Genomic DNA, 12,888 nt, shown 5'->3' on the forward strand with positions numbered 1-12,888 from the left:
CAGAATCTGAAGCAGGCTCCAGGCTCTGAGCTGTTGGCAGAGAGCCTGATGCGGGGCTCGAACACACAGACTGTGAGATCATGACCTGAACCAAAGTCGGCCACTTAATCAACTGAGTCCTCCGGGCGCCCCTATTCAGGCCTTCTTTAATGTCCTTAAATGTTTTGTAATATTCCCTATGAGAACATAAATCCTACAAGGGCAGATGCTTGCTGGTTTGTTCATTGCTGTATCCCCAAAGTCAAGAATGAGACATGCCATAAGACTAGAGGCTTAATAATTTGTTTAATAAAGTGTCTTGAATGTTTTATTAGATATATTCCTACATAACTTATATTTTGTTGCTATAAAACGAACAACACATTTTTTTAAAAGTTTCTAATATGTTATGGTTGGTATATAGATCCCAGGGCAGTGGAGAAGTGAGGCAGGAAAAGACAGGGAGCCAATACCGGGTGCAAAGGCAAATAAATTGCTACTTCAGGTTATATGTAGTGTAGAAACACGATGGGATTCGTATTCTAAAATGCCCTTTAGCTGCAGTGCCGAGAATGAATTGGAATGGCTAGTCACTAGAAGACTGGTTAGAAGGCTCCTGCAGGCGTGCAGGTGAATCCTACCATCGAGTTGGTGCCAAAGAATTAGAGAGATTGGCTGAGAAATAGCAGAAGTGTCTGGCCACGTTACCAACTGACCAACTGACAAGGTGACAGTGAGGCAGCGAGTAAAGAAACAGGACCATTGCCGTTTCCCAACGACTGGCAACTTTTCAGCCTGGGCGCTCTTAGGTCAAACGAAACGTAGCTGGAGGAGGCGCAGTAAGTGCCCTAGGAGGGCAGCCAGTTTCTGGCCGGGTGCGCCCCCAGGTCGCCGAGGTGAGGGGTTGGGAGAGAAAAGTCCAGCGAGTAGGAGGGTCTTGGCCTCGGGGGCGCGCAAGAGTTTTCCGCCGCTCGGGTGAGGCGCGCCAATCGCGCCGAGAGGAGGCTCCTCGGATCATCCAATCAGAGCGGCGGATCCGGGCGCCCTCTGTCGCCTTGGCAACAGGACGCAGGGGCTAGCGTGCGGCGCTGTGGCAGTTTGGGTCTGGCCCTGTGGAATCGTATTATGTCGCGCGCGAAGGTAGGAGTGCCACGGGATCCGGATGCTTTCGATGTCCTTAGAGAGAGGGAGGGAGGCTGCGGAGGGATTCAGACTCGAGGGTCCCCGCGGAGGGATTCCGGACAAGTGGGAGGAAAATGAACTTCAAGACTTCAAGCCCTAGCTGGCCTCGTGCCGTCGCCGCAGTGCTGCGCGAGTCCTCAGCCGGGCTTGCTGGCGGGAAAGCTACGAAAACCTGGGATTCAAAACTGTACTCAGCGATTTCAGGGACCCTGGGGGAACCTTGGAACCTGGAAAAGCTCTTAGAGGTCTGTTCATCCCGCCCCTTGTTTGCCTACCCACCCATCCATCCATTCATAACGCATTCATCCCCGAATGATAATCAATGACTTCTCTAAACTGAGCCCACTGCTGCCGAGGTGGATCAGACAAGTCCCTGCCCTCTAGGAGTGCACAGGCCAACGCTCCCCCACCCCCACCCCGTCACTTTAAAATGGGGGAAATAAGGCCCAAAGAAGGGACATAAATTATTCTAGAATCCACCCCTCTCCCCACCAGCCTGCTTCTTATCCAGTGTTCTCTCATGCATGGCACCTCAGTTTCTTTAATTCCATCTCACAACAAAAAATGAGTGATTACATTGGGCTCACTTAGATAATCCAGGATAACCTCTTTACTTTAAAGTCAGTTGGTTATGTCTGCAACTTTAATTTCCCTTTGCCATGTAACATTTACAGGTTCTGGGATATTAGGACACGGGTATCTTTGGGGGGATCATTATTCTGCCTATCACAATATTCTATCATCAAATAATTGGAAAATTAAATTGTAAAAATACTATTTAAAAAAGCATCACATGGGTGCCTGGGTGGCTCAGTCAGTTAAGCATTTTACTCTGGATTTCAACTCAGGTCTTGATCTCAGGGTTATGAATTCAAGCCCTGGTTGGGCTCCATGCTGGGCATGAAGCCTACTTAAAAAAATTAACATAGCATCACAAAATTAAAGACCTATGAAAAATTTTAATTTAAAACATCCAATGGAGGTGCCTAGGTAGCTCATTTGGTTAAGTGTCCAACTCTTGGTTTCAGCTCAGGTCATGATTTCACAGTTCATGAGCCCTGAGTCCGGCTCTGCACTGACAGCTCAGAGCTTGCTTGGGATTCTCTCTCTCGCTCTCTCGCCAACCCTCCCTCACTCAAGCTCTCTCTCTCTCTCTCTCTCTCTCTCTCTCTCTCTCTCTCTCTCTCTCTAAAAATAAATAAACATTTTTAAAAGTCCAATACTTCTGTACCAAAAACTAGAAAATGTTGTGGACAGAAATTAAAGAACAGTTAAATTAATGGAGAGATAGACCATATTCATGGATTGGAAGACTCAATACTTGATGATGTCACTTCTCAATGTGATCTATAAATTCCATACAATCCCAGTAAAATTCCAACATGTTTTTTCTTTTTTGTAGAAATTAGCAAGCTGGTTCTAAAATTTATATTTAAGTGCAAATGACCCCAAATTGCAAAGAAAATCTTGGGGAAAAAAACCCAAAAGTTAGAGGACCTCTACTATGTGATTTCAAGATTTACTAGAAAGCTATGGTAATTAAGACAGTGTGGTAGTGACATAAGGGTAGATAAATAAGTAAATAAAATGGAGTCTAGAGATAGAGTCTAGATATATCTAGAGATAGTCTTGAGATATATATACGTAGTCAATTGAATTTTGACAGAAGAGTCAATGCAATTCAGTGAGGAAAGGAAAAGTTTTTCAACCAAATACTCTGAGCAACTGGACAAACATGGAAAACAGAGCTGAAAACATGAAAGAATATAAAAGATATAATAATAAAAAAAGGAGTAGGACACCTGACTAGTCCTGGGGGAGTTGGAGGGTCTTGTATATATGACTGAGTAAGAGTTCAGTTGCTTTTGTGGGGAGCTAGTTTCTGTTTATTTCATAAAGCAGTATTCTCTATCCCTTTCCACTGGCTCTTTGAGGGATAGGATGGTGTGGTAGGCAGAATTCTAGGTGGCCCCCAAGACTCCCACCCCTTGTGTACACACCTTGTATAATTCCCTCCCCTTGAGTGCGGGTGGAGCCTGGGTGAATCTGAAGGGATAGTTACTACCATGATTGTGTACCGTGCATGGTGTGGGACTCTATCGTGGCCAACTTGGAGTAGGAAGGATTGGAAGTCAGAGAGATGAGCTCCTGCTGGCCTGGAAGAAAGCAAACATCCATGTTGTGAACTGCTTGGAGGGGTCATGTTGAAGGGGACTGCAGGTGGCCTTTAGTTGCTGAGAGCAGTCCCCAGTTGACAGCTAGCAAACAGAGACCTCAGTCCTGCACCCCAAGCAAGTGAACTCTGACAACAACCTGAATGATCTTGGAAAAGGACCCCGAGCCCTGGATGAGAAACATAACACAGGCCATCACCTTGGCTGTAGTCTTGTGAGACCTGGGCAGAGCGTCTAGCTAAGCCACTCCTGGCCAGCAGAAACTATAAGATAAATTTGTACTGGTTTAAGCCACTAAGTTTGTGGTAATGTGTTAAATTTGTTGTACAGTAATAGAAAACTAATGTGGAGAACAAGTCTGTCCAAACTACAGGGATCATCCTGCACAAGACCAACTCTGATTTCTTTTTCATACCTGCCAGGACTGAAGGCCAAACTCTTTTAGACATGGTAGAAGCAAAATAATACCCAATCTGCTTTGAGGATCTGAAAGGCCCATTTTGGATGGAAGAAATTAACTTAGCTCTGAGCCTTTGACCCAGCTCCCTCCTGGATCATGGATCTAATCAAATATTCACCTTTCAGCTCCTTCTCACAGAGCCTGCGGAGCTCTTGAAACTCAGCCCCCAGGGGGGCCTGGGGTTAAGCATCCGGCTTCCACTCAGGTCATGATCTCACAGTTCATGGGTTCAAGCCCCGCGTCGGGCTCTGTGCTGACAGCTAGCTCAAAGCCTGGAGCCTGCTTCAGATTCTGTATCTCCCTCTCTCTGTGACCCTCCCTGCTCACACACACACACACACTCTCTCTCTCTCTCAAAAAAAAAAAAAAAAAAAAAGCCTCAGCCCCCAAAACTGGGGTTGGACCTTTGTAGCACTGAAAACTAGGTGTTCCCGCTACTGGTCATGCCTGTGGAACAGTCCTATGAGGTGAGCCCTTGAGTACTTGGGGATTTATCCCAAGAACCGAGTTGCTGGCCACATACTGACCAATGTGAACTTGGCCAGGCTGGTCCTTCATGTCTCAGGGTCAGGGTGGTGTTATGTCTGATGGTTTCAGCATTTTAAGATCTGCAGTAAGTTGAGCTGGGAAGGCAGAATGCATATGCAGAACCAGTTACATCACTTTCCTTTTCTCATTACAGAATCAAAATTGCAAGGGCTATGGGGTGCCAAAGGGAAAAGAGCGGTGAGTGGTCCCAGCAATCCGATAAATGCAGAGCTAAATTTCTCCCTTCCACCCTTCCTTCCTCCCTCCTTCCCTCCCTCCTTCCCTCCCACCCTTCCTGCCGTCCTTCCCTTTTTCCATCTCCCCACTCCCCTTCTTTACTTCAATAATGACAATGATAATAATAACAATCACTGAGAACTTACCATGTGCCAGGCTAGTTGTTTTACCTGTATCATCTCTTTGAATCTTTACCATGATCCTTTGAAGTGGATACTGCTATTGTGTCCATTTTACAGATGGGGAAACTGAAGCTCAGGGAGGCTAAGTAGGTAACTTGCTAAATCCTGTAGGATCAGTTAGTGAGTGACCAGGCTTGTCAGGCTCCAGGGCCCACCTTTTATCTCCTTATGCTCTCCTGCCTCCTTCCACAACCATGTGATGACTTGATAGCCCCAATGTCAACTCTGCCCCAACCCTCTGCCTCCGTCTGCACCAATAACCGGGACGCAGGACCTCACACCTCATTGCACTCTTGCCCAAAGCAGGAGGGAGATGTGTTGACTTTACTGGAGTTTTTTTGAGAGGAGGTAAAGGTTACATCACTCACGCTGTGGCACATATTTTAGATACTTCCATTCTGCTTCATTAGGTATTTCGATTCTTTCTAAAGCCACTTCTGGCCACACTACCACTGAGCAGGGCATGTGTGGTCTCTGACCCATCTCTCTGTGCAGTGTCCTTCTTTGCCTTCTCTACCTGCTGAGAGAGCTGCGGCACCAATTTCAAATCTCTTCCTCTCTTCTGCAGAGCTCTAATCCAGGTCCTGACCCTAAACGTGCACCCTCACTCCCACCCCAGCCAAAAATAGGGCACTTCAGTTAACAGGGTCTATTTTATTAGGGCAGACACCAATTAGAAATGTGTTTAGCTACAAGGAACAGGAAACCCAACTAATTGTAGCTTTAAACGATTGTATTTGCTTTCCTCATATGACAGAGTCAAGAGGGTGGGCGCAGTGGTTCAGCACTGCCAGAGCTAGTGTCTCTGTGATTGCCTTGACCTTTTCCCTGTGGACACCAAGTGGCTGCTACAGCTCTGGACATCGTGTCACCATCAGGATGGGAAGAAGTGGGGAGGGAAGCCTCAAGCTTCTTTCTTTCTTTTATTTCTTTTACCTCTTTCTTTCTTTCTTTCTTTCTTTTTGTTTTTAAAGTTTATTTTTGAGAGAGATCGAGACAGCATGAGGAGGAGAGGGGCAGAGAAAGAGGGAGAGAGAGAATCCCAAGCAGGCTCCACACTGTCAGCACGGAGCCCCATGTGGGGCTCAGACTCATGAAACCATGAGATCATGACCCGAGCTGAAACCAGAGTCAGTTGCTTAACTGACTGAGCCACCTAGGCACCCCATCTTTCTTTATTTTAATCAAAAGAACCAATGCTTTTTAAGAACCCACCCTCATCCATCTTATGCTTTATCTTACTGACCAGAATTGTGTCACACGGACACCCCTAACTGCATGAGTGGTTGGGAAAAAAAGTTACGTTAAGTGACGTTATCATATTATTATTCTGCACCCTGCTTTTGTCACACAAAATCCTATTTTCAGTATTTATCCACGTTGGTGCATGTAGCTCTGGACACCTTTTAACCACTATATGTATTCCATTGTATGCTCAAGTTATTTATCAGCTTCCTGTTGAGAGGCCTTCAGGCTGTGCCTTAGAATTGGTTTCCTCCGGAAGCACATCCCGAGACAAGGGTGTGAGAGCAAGTAGTTTATTTGGACGGTTTGGAAGACGATGTCAGTATGCATTAGCAGGGCAGTGGGGATGTGAGGCAGCAGAGGGAAGGAAACCAAAGAAGGGGCATTACAGACAGGTCATTGGGGTGGGCCGGTGGGGCTCAGTCCCCTGGGGAGTCGTAGGAGATAGTACAGAATTCTGCAGACTCGTCCCCACTGAGCGATGAGGAGCTGGTTGGAGGTTTTATCCAGGACCTCCAGTCGTCATTAGTTGTACGCTGGTGTGGGAAAGGCACTTCGGACCTGCTTCAAGCACCGGCTGAGCAGAGTGTGTGCACAGGAATGGAGAATGCCCCAGGGGCAAGGGTGGGCCACCGACTGTGTGCCGCAGGTTGTCTCCAGAAAAAATAGTAATAATTACAACCGAACATCCTTATCCAAATAATGTCCAGTGCATGGGCCAGGGTATCTATCTAGGGCATAGAGCTGGGATGGAATTGCTGGCCACAGAGTGTGTGCAAATTCAGTTCCACTAAACACTACCATGTGGTTCTCCAAGTACCTTCTACCAGTACAGGGAGAGTTTCCATTTTAGCACATTGTTGTCAAACTTGGACTTTTAAATGTTTACCTGTGGAACATGTATGAATAGTAACCAATGGTTTTAATATGCCAGATTGCTCTCTAAAGATTTATCCAATTTACAGTTCCATCAGCATTATAGGATAATTGTCACTTCTCCACATTCTTGCGAACACTTGGTATTTGTCTGGTTTTAAACGTTTTCCCCAATCTGATGGATGTTGAAATTGTATCTCTTCATTGTTCTGGGTTGATTTTTAATTACTTACTTTACTACTTTATAGCAGGGGTTCTTAAAATTTGAGCACAGGATCTCTTTACTACTTAAAAATTATTGTGAGGGCGCCTGGGTGGCTCAGTCGGTCAAGCATCCAACTTCAACTCAGCTCATGATCTCGCAGCTCGTTGAGTTTGAGCCCCGCGTCGGGCTCTGTGCTGACAGCTCAGAGCCTGGAGCCTGCTTCAGATTCTGTCTCCCTCTTTCTCTGACCCTCCCTTGTTCGCACTCTGTCTCAAAAATAAATAAACATTAAAAAAATTATTGTGGACTCTCATAAATTTTTGTTTGTGTGACTTATACTTATCAATAGTTATCATAAATATTTAGAAAATTAGAAACTTAAAATGACAAACTTAAAAATCCTTATCAGTTCTTTTATAAAGCAATAATGTGCTCATTACCTGGTAGCATAAATGATCCATTTTTACGAACTGTAACTGTATTCTCCTTCCTCCAAATTTACTATGATGAGTAGTAAATGTTTTCACATTTTTGTGTATTGCTTTAATGTCTGGCTTAAGAGAAAACATTTGGCTTCCCAAACCTTCTGGATCCAATCTGTTGTGATATGTTGTTTTGGTTGAAGAATAGAAAGAAAATCCAGCCTCGCAAAGATATGTAGTTGGAAAAGGGAGGACTTTGTGTACCTCTGACAGAGACCTGGGGACCCTGAGGACCACTTGGACCACCCACCAAGAACTGCTGTGTTAGGGCACTACAATATGCATCCTTAGCCCATCACTGTCTCTGGTGAGTCAGTGTTACACCACTTCCTGCAGTGTAAGAACCCTAGAACAGCATGCCCTGTTTATTACCCTCTGGTCCTTTGTGCTGTTATTTTTGTCCTGTATTTAAAAAAAAATTTAATGTTTATTTATTTTTGAGAGAGAGACACACACACAGAGAGAAAGAGAGACAGAGCATGAGAGGGGGAGAGTCAGAGAGAGAGGGAGACGCAGAATCCGAAGACAAGCTCCAGGCTCTAAGCTAGCTGTCAACACAGAGCCCGACGCGGAGCTCGAACCCACGAACCGTGAGATCATGACCTGAGCTGAAATCAGATGGTTAACCGACTGAGCCACCCAGGTGTCCAGATTTTTTGTCATGTATTTAAACACTAAAAAAAAGTGCTGCAGGGTCAAGGAAAATTATCCTTGATGGAGATTCAGACGTACAAAAATGGATATGTGTGTAGAGAGAGAGAGATTGATTTTCCAGATAATGTGAAAATGTTGGGGTTCAGGAGCTAATGTCAAGAAAGAATTCTTGGGGCACCTGGGTGGCTCAGTCGGTTAAACCTCCGGCTTCGGCTCAGGTCAGATCTCACGTTCGTGGGTTCAAGCCCCGCATCGGGCTCTGTGCTGATGACTAGCTCAGAGCCTGGAGCCTGCTTCAGATTCTGTGTCTCCTTCTCTCTCTGCCCCTCCCCCTCTCATGCTCTGTCTCTCTCTGTATCAAAAATAAATAAAACATTTAAAAAACATTAAAAAAAAAAAGAAAGAATTCTTGGGGGCACCTGGGTGGCTCAGGTGGTTAAGCCCCCTGTGTCAGGCTCTGTGCTGACAGCTCAGAGCCTGGAGCCTGCTTTGGATTTGTCTCCCTCTCTCTCTGCCCCTCCCCTCCTCTGTCTCTGTCTCTCAAAATAAAATAATAAAGACATAAAAATAAAATAAAATAAAGAATTCTTGAGACATCTTTGGTGGGGAAAGATGGTCTTATTAAGGCATGCAGACAGGAAGAGCTGCACTGTGGACTCCTGGGTGGCTCAGTCAGTTAAGCATTTGACTTCGACTCAGGTCATAATCTCATGGTTCGTGGGTTTGAGCCCCACATCGAGCTCTATGCTGACAGCTTCTAGCGTGGAGCCTGTGGTCTCCCTCTTTCTTTGCCCCCTTCCCCATTTGCACTCTGTCTCTCTCTCTCTCTGAAATATAAATTAAAATTTAAAATTTAAAATTAAAAAAAAAAGAGCTGCATTGGGTTGTGAGGAGTGGCTGATTATATACTTCCAAGTTGGGCGGGGGTGTGGGATAGTGTAAGTCCCTAAGGAATTTGGAAGCAAGGTTTCCAGGACCGCGAAGGGCTAGCTGTTGCTAGGATAAGCTCATTTACTACTGTCTAGTAAAACCTTAGTCATGAGACCCTTCAGATGGATATCAGTGGGCCGTGTGTTTGGAGGGTGATTGCTAACATAGAGATAAAGGAAATTTCCAAAGGGATTTTTTCATACAGGATCCTGGAGGTCAGGCTAATGTCAAGCTAAGGTTGCCTTTGACATCTAACAAAGTATGAACAGGGAGGCAGTTGAGTTTCTGGAGGAAGGTCACTCTGTCTCAAGGACTTGTCAATGTGCTAGAAGTAAAGAAATTTAATTTTTTTTCCCTTTTGCTTTTGTTCTCCACGTCACAGAGGCTGTAAGCCTTTTCCTCTGACTGCTACTTAGGGCTGGGGGCTGTTCAATTTTTCCTAAAGCTGAGTGGATCATGGGTTGGGCTGAAGCAAGTAAGTTCTCTCCAAGCCCAACCTCCTATACGGCCATTTTGAGCCTTCGCCCTGGGACAGGGTTGGACTACAGTTCAGTGTTTGTTTGTGTTTTCCTGGTTCCTTTTTGGATTCAATCTGGCAGACACCACATCACCGCGCAGCAGTATATGGGTTTTCTCTCCAAGTTACTATGTTCTCTACTGCTTCTTTCGCAAGCAAATTTGTCACAATATTGTTTTGGTTTGGGTTGCTTTGCTTTGCTTTGGTTTTGGAATGGGGTTCTTCCAGATTTTGATTTGTTTGGCCGTCTTCCATATGGTCAAGCACTGCTGCTTTCCCCTGGTGACTTCTCCCCGGCTGGCTCATTCCACCCCTTGCCCGTACTCAGATGCCCCCAGACCCAGACCCTGCTGCATCTCTCTGCTCCCCCACAAGGGCGTGTTTCTCTCTGGAATCAGTTCAAGCTTTTGTCCATTGCTCCCCACTTGCCCCATAGTCAAGTGTGATGTTTATTTTGTACATTTCCCCCCCATCTCGTTGCTACTATAGGACTGAGAGTCTTTCACATCCTTTTCTCTTATAACCTGAGGTATTTTAATTTGCATTTACTTGATTGTTGGGAAGGTTGTATATCTTTTCTCGGGATTACTGGTAGGTTTCCCCTGCTTTGAATTGCCCGTTCAATCCTTTAGGCATTTTGTCTTTTTCGAAATGATTTGTAGAAGCTCGTTACGTACCTGGTGCAAATGTCTTACAGATCATAGGCATGGCAAATGTTTTATCTTAATCTATAGCCAGTCCTTTAACTTTATTTGTGGCATATTTTGTTACAGAGTTTTGTTGTATATACAGAAAGGTGTATGTATCGTAAGCTTACAGCTCAGTGAATTTTCATCAACTTGATACACCCATATATCAGGAAATAGAATATCACCAACACCACCGAAACCCGACTCATGCTCTCTTTCAATCATTCCCCCACAAAGGTAGTAGCCATTATCCAGACTTCTAAATTATTATATTAAAATTTTTTAATTAAATATTTACTTTGAGATAGTTGTAGATTTATATGTAGTTATAAGAAATAATTCAGTGAGGGGCACTTGGCTGGCTCAGTTGGTAGAGCCTGTGACTCTTGATGTCAGGGTCGTGAGTTCAAGCCCCATGTCAGGTGAGGAGCCTACTTAAAAAAATGTGTAAGAAATAATACAATGAGTTACCACGTGCCCTGTGTTTGGTTTTCTCCAACGGTAACAGAGAGTACAACTATCGTGCAGTGTCACAACTGCGACACTGACATCCATCCAGTCAAGGTAAGGAAAGTCCCCGTCACCACAGATCCCATTGTGGCCCTTTTATAGCCACACCCACTGCCTCCTCCTCCTTCGGCCTTCTTCCACAGTCCCACCTCCACCCTGTCCTGGACCCCAAGCAACTGCTGATCTGTTCTCCATTTTAATAACTTTGTCATTTCAAAAAATTATAAAGGGGCGCCTGGGTGGCTCAGTCAGTTAAGCACACGGCTCCTTGATTTGGGCTCAGGTCATGATCTCAAGGTTCGTGGACTGGAGCCCTGCGTCTGGCTCTGCGCTGACAATGAGGAGCCTGTTTGGGACTCTCCCTCTCTCTCCCTCTCTGTCCCTCCTCCACTTGCATGTGCATGCATGTTCTCTCTCTCAAAAAAAAAAAAGTTTTAAAAATGGAATCATACAGTATATAATACATCTTAGGACTGGCCTTTCTCACTCGGCATAATTCCCCAGAGATGCATCCAGGTTGAATGTACACAAATTTTACTCCTTTTTATTGCTGACTAAGTCAGTATTCCACGGTGTGGATGGACCACTATTTGTTTAATCATTCACCCATTAAGGACATCTGGGCTGTTACCAGCTTGGGGCTATCCTGGATAAAGCTGCCATGAGCATCCACACCCAGATTTTTGTGTGATCCTGAGCGAGTGCTCTGTCACCTTGTCTTGCAGAGAGCAGAGAGCTTCCATCCGATTCAAGACCACGCCCATGAGCACTCTAATGGACGTCCTTCGCCACCGCCCGGGATGGGTGGAAGTAAAGGAGTAAGACCCCTCCCCACCCTCTGCCGATCCTGGCCCTCCTTCCCTTTGATTCACCAGTCCTTGTCTCCCTCTGTTCTCTCCCAGTCCCTGTGGGTGGCTGCTGGGACTTGTCCCAGTTTGGCTGTGACAGGGACCAACATTTATTTAGCGCTCAGAATGTATCAGGCACGTTACAGACACCATCTCTGTCTTGTTTAAGTCTTAGCACCGTCCAGCAAGAATGGTTATGATCAGAGGTATCAGGCCGGATATTGAAGGTCACACAGCACATGCGTGTCAGAGTGGGATTCGCTCCCAGTTCCGTTGGACTATTCCATAGCCAGTGTCCTGGAACCCTCTGGGGAATCCAGGATGCAGCCATCACAGACTAGCTGGCTTGAAATCCACCAGGGAGGCCAGGCCCAGGTCAAGGGCTGCTCTTCTCTGGCCACGTACTACTAGTCCTGTGACTTCAAACCCCTAAGCCTGCATTGCTTCTTCTACGCTGGGCCCTAGGGATGCTGAGATGAACAATGCCTGGCACATAGTAGGTGCTCGTGTTAGTGAGGGCTAAGGTTTGGCTGCGTGTAACAGAGACCCAGAGTAAAAGAGGCTTTGACGAACTAGAAGTTTCTTTATCTCTCCCACTAAAGTCCAGGTGTAGGAAGTTCAGAGATGGTAGAGAAATTTGGATCCCTCTGCTTCCGTCTTTCCATTCCGCGGTCCCTTGAGTGAAGCCTTTCTCCTCGCGGTCTGAGGTGAAGCTTCAGCCCTGCATCCACAGGACAAGCAGCAGGAGGTAGGAAGGAGACAAAAGGTACCCACACTGCCCTCAACGACTAGGGACACAGCTCAGAAGCCAGACTTAGCCTAGCTGCAAGAGAATCTGGAAAATGTAGTTTTCATTTTGGGAAATGTGGATTACATTTTCCCAGGTAAACGTGGGGAGTTCTATTACTATAGAAAAACGGGGAGAATGGATAGGAGGTGGGGGGAGGGCAACCAGCTGCCCTGACCTGGTGCTCAATAAATATTGTTGCATAACAATAGGTAAGCCTGTTAGACACTCTTCTTAAAAATTTTTTTTAATGTTTTTATTTTATTTTTGAGAGAGAGAGACAGCGTGAGCAGGGGAGTGTCAGAAAGAGAGGGAGACACAGAATCTGAAGATAGGCTCCAGGCTCTGAGCTAGCTGTCAGCACGGGGCTCGAACCCACGAACCATGAGATCATGATCTGAGC

General features: G+C 45.7%; 1 protein-coding gene across 1 annotated transcript in view; it reads left to right on the top strand.

The window, feature by feature from the left end:
* Positions 1 to 1,058: 1,058 nt before the first annotated feature.
* TTLL9 (tubulin tyrosine ligase like 9) overlaps positions 1,059 to 12,888 on the top strand; it is a 37,548-nt gene continuing 25,718 nt past the window's right edge. Inside the window, exons 1-3 of the mRNA XM_029917933.1 lie at positions 1,059 to 1,119; positions 4,478 to 4,521; positions 11,576 to 11,668. Coding sequence (XP_029773793.1) covers positions 1,105 to 1,119; positions 4,478 to 4,521; positions 11,576 to 11,668 — 152 coding nt within the window. The 5' untranslated portion in view covers positions 1,059 to 1,104. The remainder of the gene's footprint in view (positions 1,120 to 4,477; positions 4,522 to 11,575; positions 11,669 to 12,888) is intronic.

Source organism: Suricata suricatta, chromosome 12, assembly GCF_006229205.1.
Source record: "Suricata suricatta isolate VVHF042 chromosome 12, meerkat_22Aug2017_6uvM2_HiC, whole genome shotgun sequence".
In the NCBI taxonomy this organism is placed as follows: domain Eukaryota; kingdom Metazoa; phylum Chordata; class Mammalia; order Carnivora; family Herpestidae; genus Suricata; species Suricata suricatta.